Source organism: Zeus faber (assembly GCF_960531495.2).
Source record: "Zeus faber genome assembly, chromosome: 7".
Classification (NCBI taxonomy): Eukaryota; Metazoa; Chordata; class Actinopteri; order Zeiformes; family Zeidae; genus Zeus; species Zeus faber.
The window spans coordinates 31,271,280-31,293,040 of NC_137203.1; the positions used below are offsets into that span (position 1 = coordinate 31,271,280).

The following is a 21,761-nucleotide window of genomic DNA, read 5'->3' on the forward strand; positions in this document are numbered from 1 at the left end:
GCTCGATGAGATCCAGAGGGCCATTGTGGAGTTTTTCTGTTGTGGTCAGCACTGGATCAGAGCAGCAGCCCTGTACCTACCAGTCCAGGCGGGGGGACATGGGCTGATAGACATCTCATCCAGGGTCACGGCTTTCCGGCTCCAGACGGCACAATGATTCCTGTACAATTTGGATCTCAATGGGCTGGACACAGCAAAGGTACAGCTCAGGAGGGCAGGGCACCTTTTTTATCATAACCATCTGTTCCTGCTGCCGACTGAGGAGATAGACCTGATGAGCCTGACTGCATTCTATCGGCCAGTGCTGCAGTCTTGGCGGGTCTTAAAGAGCTATAGAGACATAACCCCACCTCCCAGCAAGGCTGCCTCCTGACATTCAGAACTCCCAAGCTGGGGGAGTTCGAGGCAGTCAGTAAGAAAAACGTCTACTACACCTATGTTAAAGTGACACACTTACGCTCTCTGGCAGGGGTGGGAGTGTTGGGGTGGACCCCGTTCTTTGGCCCAGGAGCTTCCTCTAAACACTGGAGACTGCTGGAGAACCCTGTCAATCCTCCATAAACAAATGGACAGGCGACCTGCAGTGGAGGATTGTATACGGGGTGGTAGCTACAAACGGGTATCTGGCGCACATCCATCCCAGCACTGGGGTGAGATGCATCTTCTGCTCTGGCAGAGAAACTCTAGAGCATCTTTTTATTTTGTGTCCTTGGCTGCGGGGGCTGTTCTTTATTTTTTGGAGCGTGGCTTTCGGGGGCTGGGGGCGGTTTTTTATTTTACATTTTTTATCTTTGGCCCGCGTTAGAGTGTCAAACAAGTCTCTCCTTGTTGTTATAAACACTGTCGCGGTGGTGGACGAATTGGCCATTTGGAAGACCAGAAATAACGCTGTCCGAGTTCAGGGGTCAGTGGACCCAGGCCTGATGATGACTGGCCGGCTCTTGGCTCGCCTCAGGGTTGAGTTTGATTTTTATAAACTGATTGGACAATTTGACATTTTAAATGCATTTGGGGCCTTGGGGGCGGTACTCTGCTCTGTCCAGGATGATTGTTGCTCGCTCTCTCTCTCTCTCTCTCTGTCTCTCTCTCTCTCCCTCCCTCCCTCCCTCCCTCCCTCCAATTAGAGCCCGACCGATGCCAGATCTTTGGGTCCGAAGCCAATCCAACTTTTGGGGGGTCCTAGCTCATCGATTACCAATATTTTGTCAAGAGAAGAACTTAGATTTTATTAAACTTTCCATATTTGAGAACATTTCAATTTTAATAAAATAAACACACTTTTTTGGAAGTTTTCGGTAGATTAAAGAAATTTCAAAGATTACATCACATTTTTTTGTTTTCAAGTTTCCCATGAAGCAGCATGGCTTCCTGCTTTGACAGCCGTGTCTAAATGCAACTGTAAAACATAGATTTATAATGCCTAGTCGGACTTCTATACTTATGTTGGTGAGTAAATTAAAAGTAGTGTAAAACAGACAAGTACATGATCAATAATCAGTGCTTTTTTGTTTATTATACTTAATACTCGCACAGAAAGGCCTAGGTTCCAAAACATTATATGTTGTGAAGGATTTTTCCATTTGGTTGTGTGACCCATAAACAAGCAAGAAAGGTATATAAATAAATAAATAAATAAATAAATAAATAAATAGATTATTAAATATACATTAATAAACAAACCACTCCCACCTTCCAGATGGGCTTCCAGGGCAGCGATACACGTGATGTAGCCCCCATTGTCATGCAGGGCTGTGGTGAGTTTCCCCTCCAGCTCTGATGCCCTCTGCTGGTGAGACGTCGCCTCCAGCTGCAGCTGTGAGACACGCGCTGTGGACGCGGCAAGCTGCTCCGACAGGCACACCTGAGGGATGGGAAAGGGAGCATGGGAGGGAGAAAGAGTCTGTCTCACATACTGTACAAGGATGCTGCCCGTAACCTTGGTCAGGGAACATTTCCTCGTCGGTAGTGTCTTTTGTCCAAAGCGGACAAAACTAGCGAGGTGCCGTTGTGTGACCGGCCTTTTTAATATAGTCCCTCTGGTTGCCATGGTTGGTTCACGTCAACCAAGGCCACTTCAACTTTCTGCACAAATGACGGGTCCACTGCAGACAAAGACCTGTCAGTGCTACAACTACATTTTCAACATTCAACTCCTTCCATAGTTCTCAGTGTTCCCATTTCCTAGAATGTGCATTCTACATATAGGAGGTAATGCGAATGAGCCGCACCCAAATAATGGCATAAATGTCTGTGTGGTAAAAAATTTGAGTCGGGGAAACAACGGTGACCTCCCAGTTTGATACCATTTTCCTTTCGTGTCTGCAAGTCCGGTCTACGTGTAAGTTATAAGTCCAATCAGTGAGTTAGCAAGTTCTTTTTTGAGATCAACAGTTTCTAGGGAAGAGACGCAATGAGGACAATCAATACAACTTGTATGACTCAAAAACAAATACTATGGATAGATTTGATAAATAGATTCAGGAGTACACGTATATACCGATCCGCCACAACATTAAAACCACCTGACTAATATTGTGTAGTGCCCCTTGTGCCGCCAAAACAGTTCTGACCCGTCAAGGCATGGACTCCACAAGACCTCTGGAGGTGTCCTGTGGTATCTGGCACCAAGATGTTAGCAGCAGATCCTTTAAGTCCTGTAAGTTGTGAGGTGGGGCCCCCATGGATCACACTTTTTGTTCCAGCACATCCCATAGATGCTCGATCAGATTGAGATCTGGGGAATTTGGAGGCCAAGTGAACACCTTGAACTCTTTGTCATGTGCCTCGAACCATTCCTGAATAATATTTGCAGTGCGGCAGGGCCCATTGTTCTGCTGAGAGAGACCACTGCCATCAGGGAATACCGTTGCCATGTATATCATTTTGCTCAATTCCCTTATTGAATTAAACAAAAAAAGCACCAGGCGTAACAGGGACACTCTCTCAGTCAATCCAATCCCACCCCCCTATCAGCTACCACCACACATAGTATCTTAGTATCTGTATGTGCTTCTGTGGGAAACACTGTATACAACTAAAATTAAACCAGTTTTTGTAAACTAGACTTCCCCATGTTAACAACCCCCGCCCCTGCCCCCCGTCCCAGTCCCTCAACCCTTACCAGATGGAAAGTTTGGACAAAAACATTGACCACTTGGATGTGGGATGAATGACATTGACACTACCTGGGCCCAAACGGCTAGGCCCTGCAAGTGGAGGAAGAGCAGCGGGATGAGCCATAATGAAGATGGAAAAAAGTAAGAAAAAGAGAGAAGGGGGGGGGGGTTAAAGGGGGGTTAAAAAAAAAAGAAAAGTTGATTAAAAATGTCAGTAAAATGTGATTTCAAGCGTAATAGGTGCTGGTGGATGACTGATCAGATCTGAGGTCAAATAGTGTTTGCAGTTTTATCAACCTGCAGGGTGGTACACCAGAAAGAACCATTAAAGGGATACTCCAGTTATTCGGGGGGGGGAATTATTTGTCTATCTTACTCAGATTCAGAAGAGAAGGCCAATACCAATTTCATCCCTGTGTGTCCAGTACCAAAACATTGATTGCTCTATGCTAACTGTGGTAGTTCTATGCTCTTTAACAGAAGCTTAGCTAGTTTATTCCACCTGCTGCCTTGCCTTGAGCTAACACGGTTAGCATGTCAGTTATCTCTGTCATTATCTCTGTTCTGGACATACAAGGATGAAATTGGTGTCAACTTTTTGTTTGACTCTGGGTAAGATAGACAAAAAGCGACTTTTCCCTGAAAGCTGAAGTATCCCTTTAAGGGAAGAGAGTCAGGTGCAAAGGAACTTAGAAATATTGGCTTTGGAAGAGTTCTGTGAATTACTTTTGGAACGCACTCAGGAAACACTTCCCATTGCGCATACTGACAACGTTCTTCATCAGTTCTTCAACACTTTATACACTTTAAGTTGATGCTATTCAGCAAGAAGGACGAATCGGATCAGGTTCAATACCATAACGCTGAATGGGGAGCGGTATTTCTCAACCCGTACCTTAACGTCACTCTTAAACGTTCTTGAAGAATAAAAGTCACCACAAACACTATTTGAACTGTGTCTGGTGGTGACACGAAGAGAAAGACAAGAAAAGAACAAGATAGAACAGACAGAAGATAGAAAACAGGCTCACCTGGCCCGAGCCCAGGTCTTGAGGCAAAGCATGCTGGGAAGACAGAGCAGTCAAGGCTAGAACTCCCTTAGAGCAACACAGCAGTGCAAACAATCAGGTCGGGGTTGGCAGAGAGCACCGTGGCCGTTAAGAGTTAAACAGGTTAAACAGCAACAGAAAATATAACTAAGTAAAATAAATGCTGAATGAAAGCTGAGGGATGATCTTCACACCGTTCCCGATCCGTCATCTTGGAATACAATGCTGTGACGCCTGTGATCACGCGTGGGGTAAAAAAGTGGCACAGCAACTTACTAAAGCTTGCTGCACAAAGCTCAACGCACCTTGTCCTGCTCCGCCTGGAGAAGGCGCGTGTGACTCTGTTCGCTGGAGGACTTTAGAGAGTCATTCCTCTGCTCCAACAGCAGATTGCTCTGCTCCATGGACCTGGGGGGGGGGGCAAGAGGTCATTTTCTAGGTCCAGCAGCACATTTTTGTTTTAATGATCCAAATGAAAGATCAAATTTTCTTTGCATTTTGGCTTCAGTTTATTTTCTTAAGCTCTCGACCATTTCCATTTTTGTTTTTAAATTTTTAACTTATTTGGTAAAATTAAATACAAATGGTTCTTAGAGAGAGAGCAACAGATTATTTATAAATGCTGGACATTCAGATAATGCGGAAGAAAAATGACATGTCATATATAATGTCATAAACAACATAAATGTTCAGTCAATTTTGGAAATCTGTGTTATATGATCCAGGCTTCCATTCTGCGACCATTTAGTCACATTTTGCGACCATTTTTGAGGACAGTGCTACTAAATTTTATAACTACGATCACCAGCGCGACTTTATTTTTATTTTTTTAATCATCATCCTATATGATGATTTTTTTTTGTCAGTGTGCATTACAATAACAGAATAAAACAAATATAACTTCATAAAATGCACAGGGATAATATTACAATGGGGAATTATAAATAAGCCCCCCTCGCAATATTGATTTTCTTTTTTGACGATTTAAAATGGGTAAAATTGTATTTGATTTTAGAGCTGCCCGGTATCACTATGGCAAGAGTTCGATTGTTATCTACTGGACCAAATTGCAACGCAGATTTTGGTGCCTCATTTGGGTGCCATGCTCGAGCTGCCGATTGAAATATCTGCCCTCCGGTGCTCCAAAACCGCCACACGTGCCTTCACTAAACTTAATCGTTTGGAGCGCGCCGCTTGAAACCCTCTGTATATCCTCTGGATATATTTGGCAGCAAGTGAACAAACAGGCAGTTCTTGAAGTTGATGTGTTGGAAGCAGGAAAAACCGAAAAACATAGGATCTGAGCGACTTTGACAGGGGCCAAATTATTATGGCTAGACGACTGGGTCAGAGCATTCCCAAAACGGCAGCTCTTGTGGGGGATTCCTGGTATGTAGTGGTCCAAGCAAGGACAACTGGTGAACCGGCGACAGGGTCATGGGCGCCCAAGGCTCACTGATGCACGTGGGGAGTCAAGTCTAGCCCCTCCGGTTCAAACCCACAGAAGAACTACTGTTGCACAAATTGCTGAAAAAGTTAATGCTGGCTAGGATAGAAAGTTGTCAGAACAAACAGTGCATGGCAGCTTGCTGCGTATTGGGCTGCGTAGCAGCAGACAGGTCAGAGCGCCCATGAGTACCCCTGTCAACTACCGGAAGCACCTACAACGGGCACGTGAGCGTCAGAACTGGTCCAAGGTGGAAGAAGGTGGCTTGGTGTGATGTATCACGTTTCCTTTCACGTCATGTGGATGGCCGGGTGAGTGCGTCGTTTACCTGGGAAAGATATGACACCAGGATGCACTATGGGAAGGCAGCAAGCCGTTGGAGGCAGCATGATGGCAATGTTCTGCCGGGAAAACTTGGGTCCTGGCATTCATGTGGATGTTACTTTGACACGTACCACCTTCCTAAACATTGTTAGGCAGGTCAGAGCAGTTTTGGTGGCACGAGGGGGCCCCGTGGCGGTTTTAATCTTGTGGCTGAGCAGTGTACATATCTGTATATATTAGAACTGTGAATAGATGAAAAAAATGAATTAATTTGGTCTGATTAATCGGCTTGTAACCATCAATATTTAAACCTAGAAATTTACCATACCAAATTAATCATTAAATCACCAAATTAATGTTGAATCAACTCACATGAAGTATATGTGAGCCACCGCAGATTTTGGGTACATTTGATACCGTTTGACTTTTTCCACATCATTTGAAAGTGAAGAATCAGAGCTTCAAAACAAGGAGTCATTTGTGTGAATCAAGCAAATATTTTTAAAGCTATGGCTTGTTAATGACGAGGGTGCAGCAAACTGTGTTTCTGAGCTTATCACCCTCAAAATTTCCCCAATACTTGGATCCATTCAGCCAGCTCCCAGAATGAACAACAATGGCACATGGCTACTTGCCACATGGCCCCTTGACACCCTGCTGAATGGGGCAATCTCGGCATTGTTCTTGTGTTTATAAAGAATGTTGAACAGCGTCCACGACACACGTCTTTGTTTATGAAAAAGCTTTTATTTAACAGAGTAAGAATATACATGTTTTATAAAAGTGGAATTATTTAGGAGCTTGAAAAAAGTGCGGTGCAAAATGTACAGTCTGTCAATAATATTAGTCTCTGAATATTAACCTCGGTGTGTCATTTAATATATAAATGTGCGTATGCCAAATATCGTAAAAGTTCTTGGAGTTATTATGTGGGCTAACCCCAACCCCATCACATTTTGTAGGAAATATGCAAATCAATTTGTTAGCTTACGGCCTATAACAGGATGGCACCGTTGTGATAAAATGATAATACTCGTGAAGTGAAACAAAGCTATGCAGATTTGTACACCATCCACACCATCATGAGTACTGGGTCCACTGCATCGTTCTTTTGGTTGGCGTTTTCTTATTGCCTGAAGTCCTTCCACTGTGTCTCCCATTGCAGAATATCTGTCCCATGATAAAAATGTCTGTTTCCTGCTTTGTTGAGGCTACTATCATGTAGGGTGATCTATCGATAAAATCAGGATCCAGCTTCTTTGTACATGATTCCTAGGCAAGCCTGCCATTTTCTTTTCGCCCCTGGCCGCATTTGCAGGGCAACTTGAGAATCTTGTCCACTGCTACTTGTTCATAATCTGCATCACCAACCTCAACGGACTTCATCACGTCATCAACTTCTTGTACGGTGTATCATCGGTCTCCTCCGGTGGTTCTTGAAAATATTCCGATTTATTGTCACATTCAGGTAGAAATCCGCTGTTTGAAATGTTCTCCAAGTCCAGGATAAAGCCGACATCAGATTCAGCATCGCTGTCGTTGTCGGCATCACTGTTGTAGAACTTACTATCATCGCGGAAAATGTAGCCCAGTATGAGCTGCTTACACTGACTTGGATCTATCGCACTGGTCAGTTAAAGGTCCGCAAAATGGGCTTCTGCCACCCGCTTCTCGTAATCTGCAGCATGAAAGTTTTCACAGACAAGTGAAACCTAAGGCTTCTTGTCTTCTGTTTACAGAAGTGAAGTCAGCTTTTCTTCTTCCTGGGTTTTGTAACCTACACAATAATGTATCCGGGTGTGTGTAAAACACTTCAGATTTAAAGGTTGAACTCTATCAAGACGGTTTCACATTGTGACTTCACATCACATGACTTTATGGAGGAATGATTTTCACCTGGACGGTCACTGTGTTTCCCCATGTAATCTAACAGGAATTTAACTTGAAGGTTTAACATTAATCTGCTATTTATAAATCAAACTCGGTTTTGAAAATACGTTGAGAGATAAAAAGAAATATAACAAAGGAACACGAACCTGGAAGAATCTAATTTTCCTTCTAGAAAGCCTTTTTTTAGAAAGCTTTTTTTAGAAATGCGCGACAATACGGGTTTCGCTGAGGTGGGTCACATATTCTGAATCAATATATATTATTTAAGGGCAGGTTTTTAGTTTTTTTCCCAATCAGTCACAGTAGAGTAGACCACCATGGGAGCCTACCTCTGGTTCTGGTTGATGAGCTCGCCAATCTTACGGTTCTGCTCCTCGATGCGGGAGCTCTTCTCGAAGACCTCTTTCTTTAGGCACTCGTTTTCCTGGAAGGAAGCGGGATGGGTTTCAGAACACAAACAGTGACCTCAATCCACTAAATTCTCTAAAGTCAAGACAAGTGGTTTTCAACCAGGGGTCTGTGACCTCTTGGGGTTCTGTGGAGGTATTGCAGGGGGTCCGACAATTTTTTTGTTGTAAAAATCTTTGTGAAACTTAGAAAAATGTATTTTAGACAAAATAAAATAATACTGACTAAACTCCAACCATGAACACTAGACATCAGAATTTTTTTTAATTCAGCAATCACACCACACTGTCCTGCGCAGCACATACTATTGTTCAGCTGGGGATCCATTGCCGAGCTCAGTCTCTCCAAGACCATCGCTTAGTTTTTTTGTGTTTTTAGTTTCATACAAGCAGGAAACTTACGGAAATAAATCTAAATTTAGATTTATTTCCGGCTGGTCTGGCGGGAACGGTCTTGTGCAGCAAAAATAGACCAAAAAAAGCAATGCCTGGGACTCAGGCATGGCGATCAGCTCGGCAGCCTCATCCGGTGGACATTAGGGCAGGCCCGGCGCCAGGATCGTTTGACTGAGGGGGCAGTTAAAATGCAAATGGGGCAAATCTTTTTATAGGGCCGTAGGAGTGATTTTGTTCTTTGCTATTAATATTTTATCTTAAATATAATTCTTTATAACATTTTGACATTTGAGGGTGGACCAGCCGCCAGCAGGATAGGGGTTCAAATAAGCAGGCACAGCCCCGTCGGGCCCACCCCTAACGCCAGGCCTGCATTATGTTTACGAAATAAAATCATCTTAATCTAACTAATCTAATCTAACACACAGGGACCGTAAGCATCATAATTGAGTATAGAAATAGGTCAATAAGGCTTTATAAATATGTTATTATAGGTCAGGCATAAAATGCAACATGTAATTTTATAGAAAAAAAGGATCTAGGTTCTGTTCTGTTTCTCTATCCACCAAGGGGTCCTTAGGCTGAAAAAGTTTGAAGACCCCTGGTCTAGACTAAAACTGAAGTCATTATAATTTTTGGCTTAAAGTTCTCAAGTCTCTCTTTTTTATAAACAATGTACCTGAAAGGTCCTCTGGATGCCGTGCATAATCATGGAGGTTTCCATTGAAATGCCAGACAGGCCCATAGACAGATTTCCCTGCCTCTGAAGGTCATCCATCTGTTTGGGGGGTAAAAAAGCAGCTTTAAACAGCCTTTCATCTCCTCAAAGTGTCCAGGTGTATATATATTTTCTTGCTTATTGATAATAATAATAATAACAACAACAACAACAACAACAATAATAATAATAATAATAATAACCTTTGAGACCAACTGGTCCACTTTATCGCCTACTTTTCCGACAGCCAATCGGATTTCCGTGCTGTGCTGGCGGGCCTCGGTCATCAGGAAGGAAGTGACATCGCCAGAACCTTTGTTACAATACAAGTGGAGAGCAATTCCTATTCCCTTAGAAATTATATTCTGCAGCCAGGCTGCGTACTAAATGGTGTACTATTTACTCCATGATCATCTAGCATACTTTCGTATGGGAGTAACAAGAAGCTTCTTGGACATACTAAATTGTCATATAGAAACCTTAAACGGCGTCTTGCCCTCACAATGCATTGTGGGATAAGCTTGCCAGCGTAATATGAATTGTTTGCAAATTTTATATATATGATATAAATTTATATATGCAGATATTTCACCTGATATAATACGCCATCCTGGTGATTTTTTCATACTATTCGAGCATACTATGGTTTCAGACATTTTAAAACACTAATTTGGACACACAGCCGTCTTCCAATGACGTGACGGAACTTAAGACTAAGAATGGAATTGGATAGTGAACTTCAACGAGGCAATATTCAAAGCAAAAACAAAGCAATAGTCCTTCAAGCATACATCTATAGATTGCAGTTGAGAGCAGAGTTAATCTTTTATGCTTTGTTGGCAGTGTCATTACGGTAATTTCCTTGAATTTAGAGTCATGCAGCCTTAAATTGTCTTACTGTTTTAAAATGAGTTGTATGCGGCACTTACTGACATAGGGCACTGTCTGCGCAGGGTACACGTGGCTCACAGGCTGCAGCTGGGAGGAGACCATGGAGGTTGGGGCTGTGTAGGAGTAGGGCTGCAAAGCAACACAAGAAAGCTTGTAGTATCAAGACCAACCGCAGACCATCCAGTTATTTGTACAGAGGACGAGGAGTGTCTATGTGTGTGTTAGAAAAGTCTCACCCGAAAGGCATGGGAGGTGGTCGGTATCCCAGGATGCTGCGGGGCAATGGCTGTCATGGCAGGTATCATGGCAGATGGCTGGGCTGCGGGAGGGTGAGAAGTTTAATCAGCAACAGGTACATTTCTGTTGAGTTACATTAGTGTATTTACAGTATAATTTAGGTTCAGTTACCATTATTGTAATTACGGTAATATTTCCAGTAGATCATATATGACAGAGAGAGAGGGAGAGAGAGAGAGACACACACAGACAGACAGACAGACAGACAGACAGACAGACAGACAGACAGACAGACAGAGACCTTGTGCCGATCCAGGGGCAGCCGCAGAAATCTGCACCGGGGAGGAAGTGGTGTGTCTCTCCTTCGTACGGGAAGCGCTGGTGTCCTGTGAGGGGATACCCGAGCATTGAACGGACCCAACAATGTGTGTGTGTGTTTATAAACACCTTCCGTCTACTCCTTTAAAAAAATAATAATAAATAAATAATGAGCTGGATGAGCTTAAAAACAAGAATCCATCTAACCTCTAACTCAGAATCGCTGGATTCCGGTTGCCCAGCAACGCCCGTCAGAAAAGGTAACATAGGCTGACCCATCTTTGCCATGCGAGAGATGAGCTTGGCTTTGGTCACGTCTGGATTCTGGGGGGGGGGGGTATTTTTGGGAATCCGGGTTGAGAGTATTGTTGAGACCCAGGATGGTTGAACTGGCTTCAACCATCTCACTTACAATGCTTCATTAAAATAAGGGTGCACTTACTGCTAGTTGTTCACTGAGGGAGTTTGACTTTATGCGTGGAGCTGGTTCTCTGGAGAGAGAAAAAAAATAAAAATAACATGTATCATGTATCACCATAGCGACGTTCAATCAGATTAATCGATACATAAGAGTCTAAAAAGTTCACAAAGCAACACAGAGTTCTCGAAGAATAGGATTTGTTTTCTTGGAAAGCTTCCCTCCATTTTAGCGTGCTGGATGTCTGGCTCAGCAGGTCAAGGCATACTCCGTATTTGGAGCAAAGTGAAAGACACAACTTTATAGGAATTCCCAAATCTACGTAGATGCAGTGGTATCAAATGGGTTAACAAAATCCCATTTTAGTATTGTCTGCAGGAACGCACAAACACAACAATAACAGCTATCCCAAGTACATAGCAAAGTTCACCTCCCCTCCAATTCCCCTCGCAGTGTCCCTAACTGGTACTGCAATTGCAGTTAGGGCTTACTGGTCAGTCAGCAACTCATAGTTCCTTCCAACCATAGTATTTCTCCAGGCTATTTCACAAGATGTAAGTTAACACAGCTTTGACAAAATATCTGAGGCTTTGCCACTCACCCTGGTCTGCCGGGGCCAGATGTGGAGGCTTGGGCCGTGATCTCTGGGGCCAGGTTCTCTGTACTGGGAGCAGGTGAGGGGGCCGCACTTATGTCCCTGGAGCCGCCGCTGGCTTGGTCTGACCCGCTGTCCTTGGAAAACCTCACCTGTTGCCCAAAAACAAAGTTGAAATTAAAGCAGGTAAACCAACTTCGGATTTTCTCTCTGAATACAGTGGAATTCACATTTTCTACATTTTTTATTTGTCATCTAAATTGATTTTTCAGTACAATTTATCACATGGTTTACGAATAAGCCAGTGTTTTTCGGATATGAAAAGAAAGTGTAATTTCCATAAATAGAACAAACAGAACAAGAACAGAACAAATGTAAAGAAGTTCTACCACAGTGAAGACTAATAACGTTATTCCTATTAGCATATGAATAACCTAATTGCGAAAATATATACATATATTTTTCAACCTACACAACATCGAAGACAAACAGCATGTTTCTAAGGTACCTACCCGCTTGAGTTCAGCCTCAAAGATCAGGGTGCTGTTAGCAGGGATGCGGTTGGCCATTCCTTTGGAGCCGTAGGCCAAAGCAGGCGGGATCACCATGAGTCGACGGCCGGCCTTCTTCATGCCCACCATCCCTTCTTCCCAGCCCTGGGAATTCACAGGAAGTGAGAGAGCAAAAAAATTAGGATGAGCAGGCCCTTTTTCACCCTATTAGAAGGAAAGCATGCTGTGATCTCAGGGTAGCATGCTGTGATCTCGCAAGAAGACGGAAGTGAGTACAGATCCAATTGCAAAATATTTTTAGCAAAAATATATTTTGCGAATTGCAATACATTTTTATATAAAAAGAAAAAAAAAACTGCGTGAAACCAAAGTGGAGGACCTCGAGGATTATATAGATTATAATTATAACCAGTACATTATGGAAGAGGACCAGGACCAGAACAATGCAGCGAAAAGGAAGAAGGCAGACTCAACCACCAACACTGACGATCTAATATCCACCACTGTAGAGGTTAGTGTTTTGGATGAGATTATCAAAAAGTTGGACATCTTGGTCAACTTCTCCAAGACATTTCCGAGATCAAACCCAACCTTGATTTCCTGCACCGCACCGTCAGCGATAAGCAGAAAGACAACGCAGAACTAATAACCTCTGCGAAACATCTCATAACGGAGATGGAAGTTGTAAAAAAATTTAATTAAATAATGAAAGCGACTATCCTGGATATCCAATCCAAAAGTATGCGGGACAACATCATCTTTTGTGGGAACCCAGAGAACACCGAGTCCGCAGAAAACATGGTAAAAGACTTCCTCCACACCGCCCTGAAACTCCCATAGGACACCATGAAGCAGATCACCTTCCACCGGATTCACTGACTGGGACATTGCGTGGGGAACGGTCTCCTCTCCATCATTGGTAAGTTTGAACACTTCAAGCACAAGGAGCTGGTTAAAAGCAAAGGAAGAGAACTGAAAGGGACAATGCTGGGCATGAACAACCAATTCCCCCGGAAGATCAACGACCAACGTAGTGCTGTACCCCATCCTGAAGGAGAACCGGCAGAAGGGTAAACCGGTATCGCTGGTTTTTGATAAACTTTATAGAGACGGTCTGTTATTCCGAGAGTCTTCCACCACACCCTGGTTATTCTGATAATTATTGATGTATTGTGGTACTTGTATGTGCGAAATGTAGAAATTAGCATCCTATCTGTCAGGATAGAAAATAATACTCACTCTTAACATCTCACCTTCTACATGCCTCTCTCCCTGCTTTTCTCATCAAATCTGTCTCTCATTATATGCAAGTCTCTAACTCTGCAATGTTCTATGTTTATCTTTGTCTATTTGTCATTTGTACATACAGTATGTATCCCTACAAACTTCCTGTAATACTAGGATGGCAAAAAGGAATGTAAAGGAGGAAAACTCAGACTTATCTATGGGAAAACATGGGTACGGTAGTATAGCTATTGCCTTGGTAGCACTGTTCTGGTGCATGGGAAACCTACAAATCCACATCCATCACCCGGTAACTACCCTCAATGACGTGATTGATTGATGAATCCAAGCTTCTGTCTACTGCAAGAAACTCACCTCACTGCATCGGAGCACCTAAAACTCAAAGCTAAATGGGTTAATCAGATGTTTTCTACATCATAAAACTCAGAAAAAGAGGTGTTCCTATATTGATCAATAAAAGTATCCCATATCAGAATTAAGGGCATTACATAATGATTGACAGAATTTTAGATAACATAAAATTAACCATAGCTAGTATTTATGGCCCGAATTGAGGACAACCCAAGTGTCTTTCACAATATATTTTCAGAACCCTTAGAGTTCTCTGACGCTATTACGATACTGGGAGGGGACTTCAACACAGTACTTGATCCAAGTTTAGACCGTTCATAAACCAGAAATAATTACAAGCCCTGGCGTTCATCAAAAACTATAAAACAATATATGAGTGATCTTGCTCTTGGCGATTGTTTGGCGATCAAATGATCCACATAATAGAGAATACTCACCACCGCACAAAAGCTTCTCTAAAATTAACATTTTCTTGACAAGTAACTCTGTAATGTCCAAAATCACTATCTCCAAACAAATTCACCCCAATCTGGCACAACCCTGGTTTTCTGGTTAAAAACAGACCAATAAACTTCAGGTCTTGGAGAGGCAAGGAATTACTCATCTGGAACACATTTTTGAAAACAATTTGTTTATATCCTTCCCCACCTTATCCAAAGGTATAATATTGGTGGCCACAGCTTCCTTAAATTCCAGCAGTCTCTAAAAGTTAAAATCAAGTTGACGAACAACATCCTACAACTACCACCGATGATTGAACATCTTACTCATAGAGGTCATTTAAAAAATAAATTTTCCAGAATATACAAACTGTTATTAAAAACAGATGACACTTTTCCACTGTTCCATTAATACCAGAGATGACTACTTTCGTGTCATCTGGCTCTGCCCACCTATCCAAACATTCTGGACCAACATCACCAAGAAGCTATCAACCATTCTGGGTTACAGCATTCCAGTCTCCCCGTCTGTATGTCTCCTCGGTGACCTCTCCTCAGTTGACCCACCACCAACCCAGTAGGGGGTCTTGCCGGGGCTGGTTAGGCGTTCTGTCTGGTCCTGTGACCCGGGCGGGGACCTGAGTCTGGATGGGTGTGCTCGGCGCAGGGCTCCACATGTGGTTTCCTTTGGTGGGGGGTGGACTCCTGTCGTCGCACCGGGCCGCCTGGGTACCTATCCTCTGGCGCTCTCGGTGCGCGTGCGTGGCGCCCAGGGGCTGACCAGGGGCGGAAGCACTTGGCGAGCCGCTCTGTGCCCTTGGCTGGTTGCTGTAGGTTGGGTGCCTCGGGTACGGGAGGTGGCGGGGATCCACCGGGTGCGAGTAATTCATGCTCAACTTGCTTGGATGACTCGCATGGAGTTTGCTCTGCGGGCTTCTGGCTTCTCTGGGGGCAGGGTGCTCAGGGCTTTCCTGCAGCCGTGGGGTGTCTATACGGCTGCGGGACTCAGGGGTGGCTTCCGGGCCCTTCCGCTGCTTGGAGGCGCAATGACATAATACCGACCTTATACACCAGAACCAGTTGGGATAAGTTCTGTACACTCACCGGTGGACTGGTGGACCAAATTAACTCGATACATATTGTCGTCCAATGTTTGTTTTGCCGTGTACATGTTGCTGTTCGATTCTATGTTTGTTTGTCTCACCCTTGGTGATTCTCCCCGTCTTGGAGTATTGATTATTGTTTATAGACCCAAATATGGTGACATAGTTCACAAAAGAGCAAAAAAAGTGTTCTCTTGTCATCTTATAGATCATCCACAGGACAGAGTTATTGCATCAGTTCTTGATGATTTAAGAATAAATAAAGAGTTGCATTGCAAGTTGAGAAGTTGAACTCCACTTGCAAACTAACTCTGTCCTCGATTAAATAGCATACAAATACTCCATATTGTATGCCCAGCATGTTGACAGCATGAGGAAAAAAATTACCACCATCATAAAAAACACAAAAATGATATACAAAAATAAACGTACTTTTATCACTTTCCCCGCTCCGAGTTTCATTCGCAGCAGTCTGTCCTTATTCACGTTTGAGTCAAACACCTGTGAAAGGGAAATTCAAGAGTTAAAACACTATGTAACTTTTTTACCTTAAAATAACAGCAAAATTCTTTTGACGGTACACAGACTTGTGATATGGAGAATGCCACCTCTTTCATTCCCACCCACCCCCGAACGCCTGTTCTTGCACGGTCACTTCTGTGTTTGGGTACAAAACCGTGGTAAAAGTGCGTTACGCTTTACAGCACTACGTCACTTCCTTGATGTTTGGTAATTTCGTTTTTTTTTCCTGGTATAATTTTTTTTTTTTTAAACGATAAATTATAAACTCACCGGTCAAAATGTCCGGTAAAAATGCTCATACAAAACATAGCCGCTCCACCTCCCTGACGGCGTAGGCGAGACGGGCCAGTGGTGCAGCTGGCACCCACACCTCATCTGGTACTTACACCGGTAGCAGAGGGCCGATCTCCGTGCCCTCTCTCACCACGGCTCCCTTGGAGCCTCTCTCCCCACAGCTACTGGGGAGCTGTGGACTGAGTGCTCGCTGAAGTGGTGAGGTCCATGCAGGTGTACCTAGTTTTCCATTATATTTGCATTTGTAACATAGACTGTTGAAACATGACTGATAAAGTTCAAATTTGTCTGGTAAAATAAATTATTTTTGGGTACTGGGCCAAGTTTTACAACAGTGGTGTAAAAGTGCAGTTGCACTCAGAAACTGTAGGGACGCCAATCCCAAATACCAAAAGTTACATAGTACTACTTTAAGCTGAGGTATTTTTTAGCATTTATTATTATTATTTTTATTAATAAAACTATGTTAATTTTAATACAACCTGACCTGTCCGATGGTGTTGTTCTGGAGGAGCCAGCCCGTGTAAGCCACCTCCAGGGAGTCTCCGTTCTCCACAGACTGGCCCTCCCCCAGACTTATGTCCTGGGACACCGTGGCGTCCAAGCCTGGGACGCTGTTGGCCTTGGCCAGACACACCTGAGATGAGTTGAGAAAAGTTTATTGTCTGTTTTGGGGAGTTTGCCTCACACAATTCAAGTATAGAGCTCAACAGTGATTTTCCAGAAGTTAAAATCCCATTCATATTCTGATTTTGATTATGAGCCACAATGTCTTAGCCCTCCAAGGTGGACTTACTACGGATTATGAGATGGTAAAACAATGGTATATGCTCCTGTAGAGGCCACAAGTCCATATGATATCAACCTTGCTGATTCTTGTTCTAAGAAGAGCATGTTTTATTTGCGATGGAGAAGTGCTACACTACCCACAATCCTAAAGTGTAACAGCGAAGCCTCTCATTGGTGGAGCTCGCTGTTACCATGGAAATGTTTACCGCAACTCGCAGTGATGTTTAATGTCTATATACACAACAGTTTTACGTCACTGTCGGCTCGTGAGTTATTGCTCCCACAGACCTCTGCAATCATTAACATTATGTTTACCAGAGAGCAACCATGACTACAACACTATAGGGGTGCAAACGGGTCACAAAAATCACGGTTCGGATCCTATCATGGTTTTGAGTCACAGATCGGATAATTTTTTGGATCAGCAAAACAAAAGAAATAAAAGAAAAAAAGAAAGCAAGACAAATATAACTTTGCTTTCCTTTTATTCTGTAAAACACTTAAAGTAAGGAACTTAGCGGTCTTAAATGAAAACAACATTCAAGATGTCCAATGTTCAAATAAATAAATAAATAAATAAATAAATACTTTATTGAACTGAAATATGAGGCATGCATGATACCTTGCATATGATTAGATCCACCCCCAGTAACTGAATTTAATTCCAGTAACCAGTATCAGGTTCAATTTCTCATGTTTATAACAAACCAAATTTCATAAAAATCATTTCAGAATTAAGCGAGTTACAGTTGTTAATGGTAAATGGACTGCATCTTATGTAGCGCTTATCCAGTCTTGCGACCACTCAAAGCGCTTTTACAATACACGCCTCACATTCACCCATTCACACATACATTCATGGCAGCGACAAGCATGCAAGGTGCACACCAGCTCATCGAGAGCACTTCAGGGTTCAGTGTCTTGCTGAAGGACACTTTGACATGCTGCCAGGAGGAACCCTCTGATTACTGGACGACCCGCTCTACCTCCTGCGCCACCGTCACCCCACAGTTGTTGTTGTGGAGAAGTCTGCGTCTTTCAATACACGATTTGATTTGATTCAATTTTTGATTTAAAACGTATGTATTTGTGGTGTCGGGATGATGTGGTTTGAGCAGCCACACCTGACCTCAATCGAGGTCAGGTGTAATTATGGACCCAGGATCAGAGTGGCTGCGTACCTGTTGCTCGTTGGTTGGTCTAACGAGCAACAGGTAAAACCCGCATCCCCACACACACTCACGAGAGAGAAACTCTGTCATGACCTGTGTCCATCTGCTTCGGGGTTTGTTCTATCAGGCCCCCTCTCCACAATAAACTAGGTGTTTTCTACCCCATCGTCTGTGTCTCTGTGCCGGAGGTCCCTGAACACACCACTTGGGCGGCGTATGGTCGGCGAAACTGCCACAGCATTTTTTTCCAGCATAAACCCTAACCCAATCAGTATTGATTTGTAAAGAAAAACACTAGTTTCTCAATAAGTAACTTTAAATCCAGTCACATTAGGTCATTATAAATAATGTTATTTTTTTTGTCGTGGAATTAATATAAACAAAATATTTCATACATCATACAATTTCATAGATAAAATAAATGCTTGGGAGCCGTAAGAGCTGGCTCTTTTAAGCGAGCAGGATCATCCGGCTCACTGAAAATAGACAAACTTTTCAGCACACTGCAAGTGCGTCTTTTCTCCTCTGCCAACTACGTCTGTGTCCGGAACTTTTTTCCAAATTCTACTCATATCACAGCATCATGTTCCGTTTAACATCATTATCTTATCTTTGATATCACAATTCAAATCATATCCACCACGTTAACTACTTTACCGGTCTCTGTTCTGCCCTCTCAAGTGGACAAATCAAGTGGACATATTATAAATTATATCATATTTTATTGAATTGGAGCGCACTTTTCTTTAAATTATTAGAACGCACAATCTGCGCTCCAACTGAACTCCGGCTCCGGTTTGCCCCCAGACCCCCAAAGCTCCACTTCAGCGATACAGTACAAGTTTATTTTCAGATGACGTTACATGAGAGATCACATTTATGTCAGACAATACTAGCTGCAAAATTATGGGAGAATCGCCAACCTGATTGCGATTTTGAACTTTGAAATCTAATGCTCATTGTTGAAAAGGCATCATTCACAATGGTTTATGGGATGAGTAGTTCCTTCACTCTTAAAATAATTATGTACACAGTCTTGTACCTTTGCTTTTTTTTTTTTCCAAATTTTTGAATGTTTTTTTCCCCTTAAAATCAAATGTTTTATGGTCACGATGCATCTCATCGTTGGTTGGCTTGGTTCCTGGGCTTTAAACTCTTTATATTAGGATTTTCTGAAACGTCAATAGAGTAAATGAATGGGAAATTCACTTCCGGAAAATTAGCTGTTCTAAAACTGGGCGGTCACTGTTGAGCTCCATAAAATGCTACATACTGTACACATACTAGTGTCAAATTGAGTTTTCGCCCGTTTACTAATCAGCACATGGTAAATATTATACAAGTCAATATTGTCTCCATTTTCAGTTTTAGAAATTTCTATATACACTTATTTTATGTCTTTTTATACCTCTTTGCAGAAATCTGCTGCGCTCTTCTCCATTTCAAACATCAGGGACCAGTTCTGCCGCTGGTCGTCGTAGAACGTACAGTAGTTGTTTGGCTGAACCTGAAGGGTTAAAAGGGTAAAAGAAATGTGTATAATGTAGTAATATTCTTAATTTAATTATAATTTTATTATAATTAATTATATTATATTATATATTCTTAATTTTAGTTATAATTTCACTATAGAAAATACAAAATAATATAAATAAAATAAAAATGACAAAAATAAATGTACATAAAAATATTTAAAATATATTAAAACAATATATTCAACCAATTTAAACAACAAAACCAGCTCTTGGTGCGTATGTGCATTTCATTATTACATGCTCTATGGTTGAGCATATCAACCATTCCCAGTTGTCTGTGATGCAATAGGGTCATTATCATTAATGAAAGCTACATTTCAAAATAGAATAGAACAGACAAAATAAGATGTGAAAAAATGATTCTGAAAAATCGATTAAACAAAAGTAAAAAAATTTGGGCTGCACAATTAATCGTATATTAATCGCAATATCGATATTGGCCTCCACAATTAATTAATTAATCGTGGCCAGGGACGGTTTCCATTTTTTCTTTTTCAATTTGTCCGCTATCTGCGCCGCCTCAGCGTCCTATTCACAAAATATATTGCACTAATGATATGCCAGCGCAAACATGCCCATAAAGTTTGCTGCTGAGTGCAATTTTAACTCGTTTTGCGTATCCATGTGACAAAGTAAATAATCTCACTTCATCCCCAAAATGGATTAATAATCGTTATCATTTTAGCCATAATCATGCAGCCCTATGTAAAATACATAAAACCAGAAATATGGTCTCACCGTCAAATGAAATAGAAAACAAAAGAAATAGAAACTTATTGCTCAGAATTATGGTGGAATCTAAAAAAAGAATACAAATAAAAATAAAAAGTTAATTCAGGAGTTCAAACACAGTGTATAGTCCTCACCAAAGGATACATACACAAACTCCAGCTCTGCAACATTCATCTCTTTTAATAGATCAAAAAGTATAATAACACCAGAATGCATGTAGAGAAATCCTGCAGTGTATTTTTTTTGAGACAGTAAATGTAAATGACCACAAATTACGGTCTTGAACTCACCGTTAAAACAAAGCCAATGTGGATCCTGGCGCCGGTCACCTGCTTCTGCTGACTCATGTACAGCAGCAGCTTGTACTAGGATAGAGTCGATAGAAGGGCTTTATTCACACGGAATCAAAAAAGTCAGTCTCCGATAAGCTCAAGCGTCTGACGGATTTGCTGAGCTCAAACCTCTTTGGTCGCATGGTTCCCCAGGACGGCCGCTCCCAGCTTGCCTTGCTTCACATACTGTCCGTTAATGCTATCAAAAAAACAATGGAATCAATTACTTTTTTTTTTCGTAATAATAAGTAAAGGATAGGTTTGCTAGTTTTCAACCTAGGCCTTATTCAAATGTTGGTTCCCATCATTTATAAATGTTCATAGCACAACCTCGCTGAAGGCTTTACAGTCCACTCTGCTGCAGCGTCTCACTGTGCTAAAATGCAATGGGACAAATGTTAAAGCCTTAAAAAAACATGTTTTACAGTATCTCCTCTTCGAAAGTCGAACTTGTGTCCAAGTGAACAGTTATATCACCTTATATTTAGAACTACTTTTTGTAATTTCCACCAAACTTCCAAAGCATAATGTTGAGTGCGGTAGGTTAACAGTAGGAAGCACACAATTTGCTGTTTCTAGTCTCTTACTGTACGTTAGTGTGGATATCACCAAAAGCTTTGAATAGCCTGATAAAAACACACAGTTTGCAAACATTTATATTCCCCAGTATTCCATAAAAAGACTGTCAAGCAATATTGCGGATGTCCCGTTTTTGAAAGGCTTAAGTTTTCCATATTGGACTGAATACAAGCACAGTGAGAAGCGGCAGCAGAGTGGTAACTTCTTTCAATGTGTTCAGCGAAGTTGTGCTATGAAAAGTTATAAACCAACATGTTTAATGAGGTCTGGGTTAAAGAATTGCAAACCTATCCTTCAACTAGTGCCTCAATGTGTCTTTAATGTGAAAATATATTTTTAAGTGGGCTAC

General features: G+C 42.1%; 1 protein-coding gene across 1 annotated transcript in view; it reads right to left on the reverse strand.

Moving 5' to 3' along the window:
- fkbp15b (FKBP prolyl isomerase family member 15b) overlaps positions 1-21,761 on the reverse strand; it is a 48,207-nt gene that overhangs the window by 14,317 nt on the left and 12,129 nt on the right. Inside the window, exons 4-20 of the mRNA XM_080003563.1 lie at positions 20,963-21,032; positions 20,792-20,866; positions 19,643-19,741; positions 16,761-16,910; positions 15,890-15,958; positions 12,319-12,462; positions 11,813-11,958; positions 11,236-11,284; positions 11,001-11,117; positions 10,777-10,861; positions 10,475-10,557; positions 10,277-10,367; positions 9,551-9,660; positions 9,309-9,407; positions 8,156-8,250; positions 4,471-4,573; positions 1,690-1,861 (exon numbers count right to left, since the gene is read on the reverse strand). Of these exons, the coding sequence (XP_079859689.1) occupies positions 1,690-1,861; positions 4,471-4,573; positions 8,156-8,250; positions 9,309-9,407; positions 9,551-9,660; positions 10,277-10,367; positions 10,475-10,557; positions 10,777-10,861; positions 11,001-11,117; positions 11,236-11,284; positions 11,813-11,958; positions 12,319-12,462; positions 15,890-15,958; positions 16,761-16,910; positions 19,643-19,741; positions 20,792-20,866; positions 20,963-21,032 (1,757 nt within the window). The remainder of the gene's footprint in view (positions 1-1,689; positions 1,862-4,470; positions 4,574-8,155; positions 8,251-9,308; positions 9,408-9,550; positions 9,661-10,276; positions 10,368-10,474; positions 10,558-10,776; positions 10,862-11,000; positions 11,118-11,235; positions 11,285-11,812; positions 11,959-12,318; positions 12,463-15,889; positions 15,959-16,760; positions 16,911-19,642; positions 19,742-20,791; positions 20,867-20,962; positions 21,033-21,761) is intronic.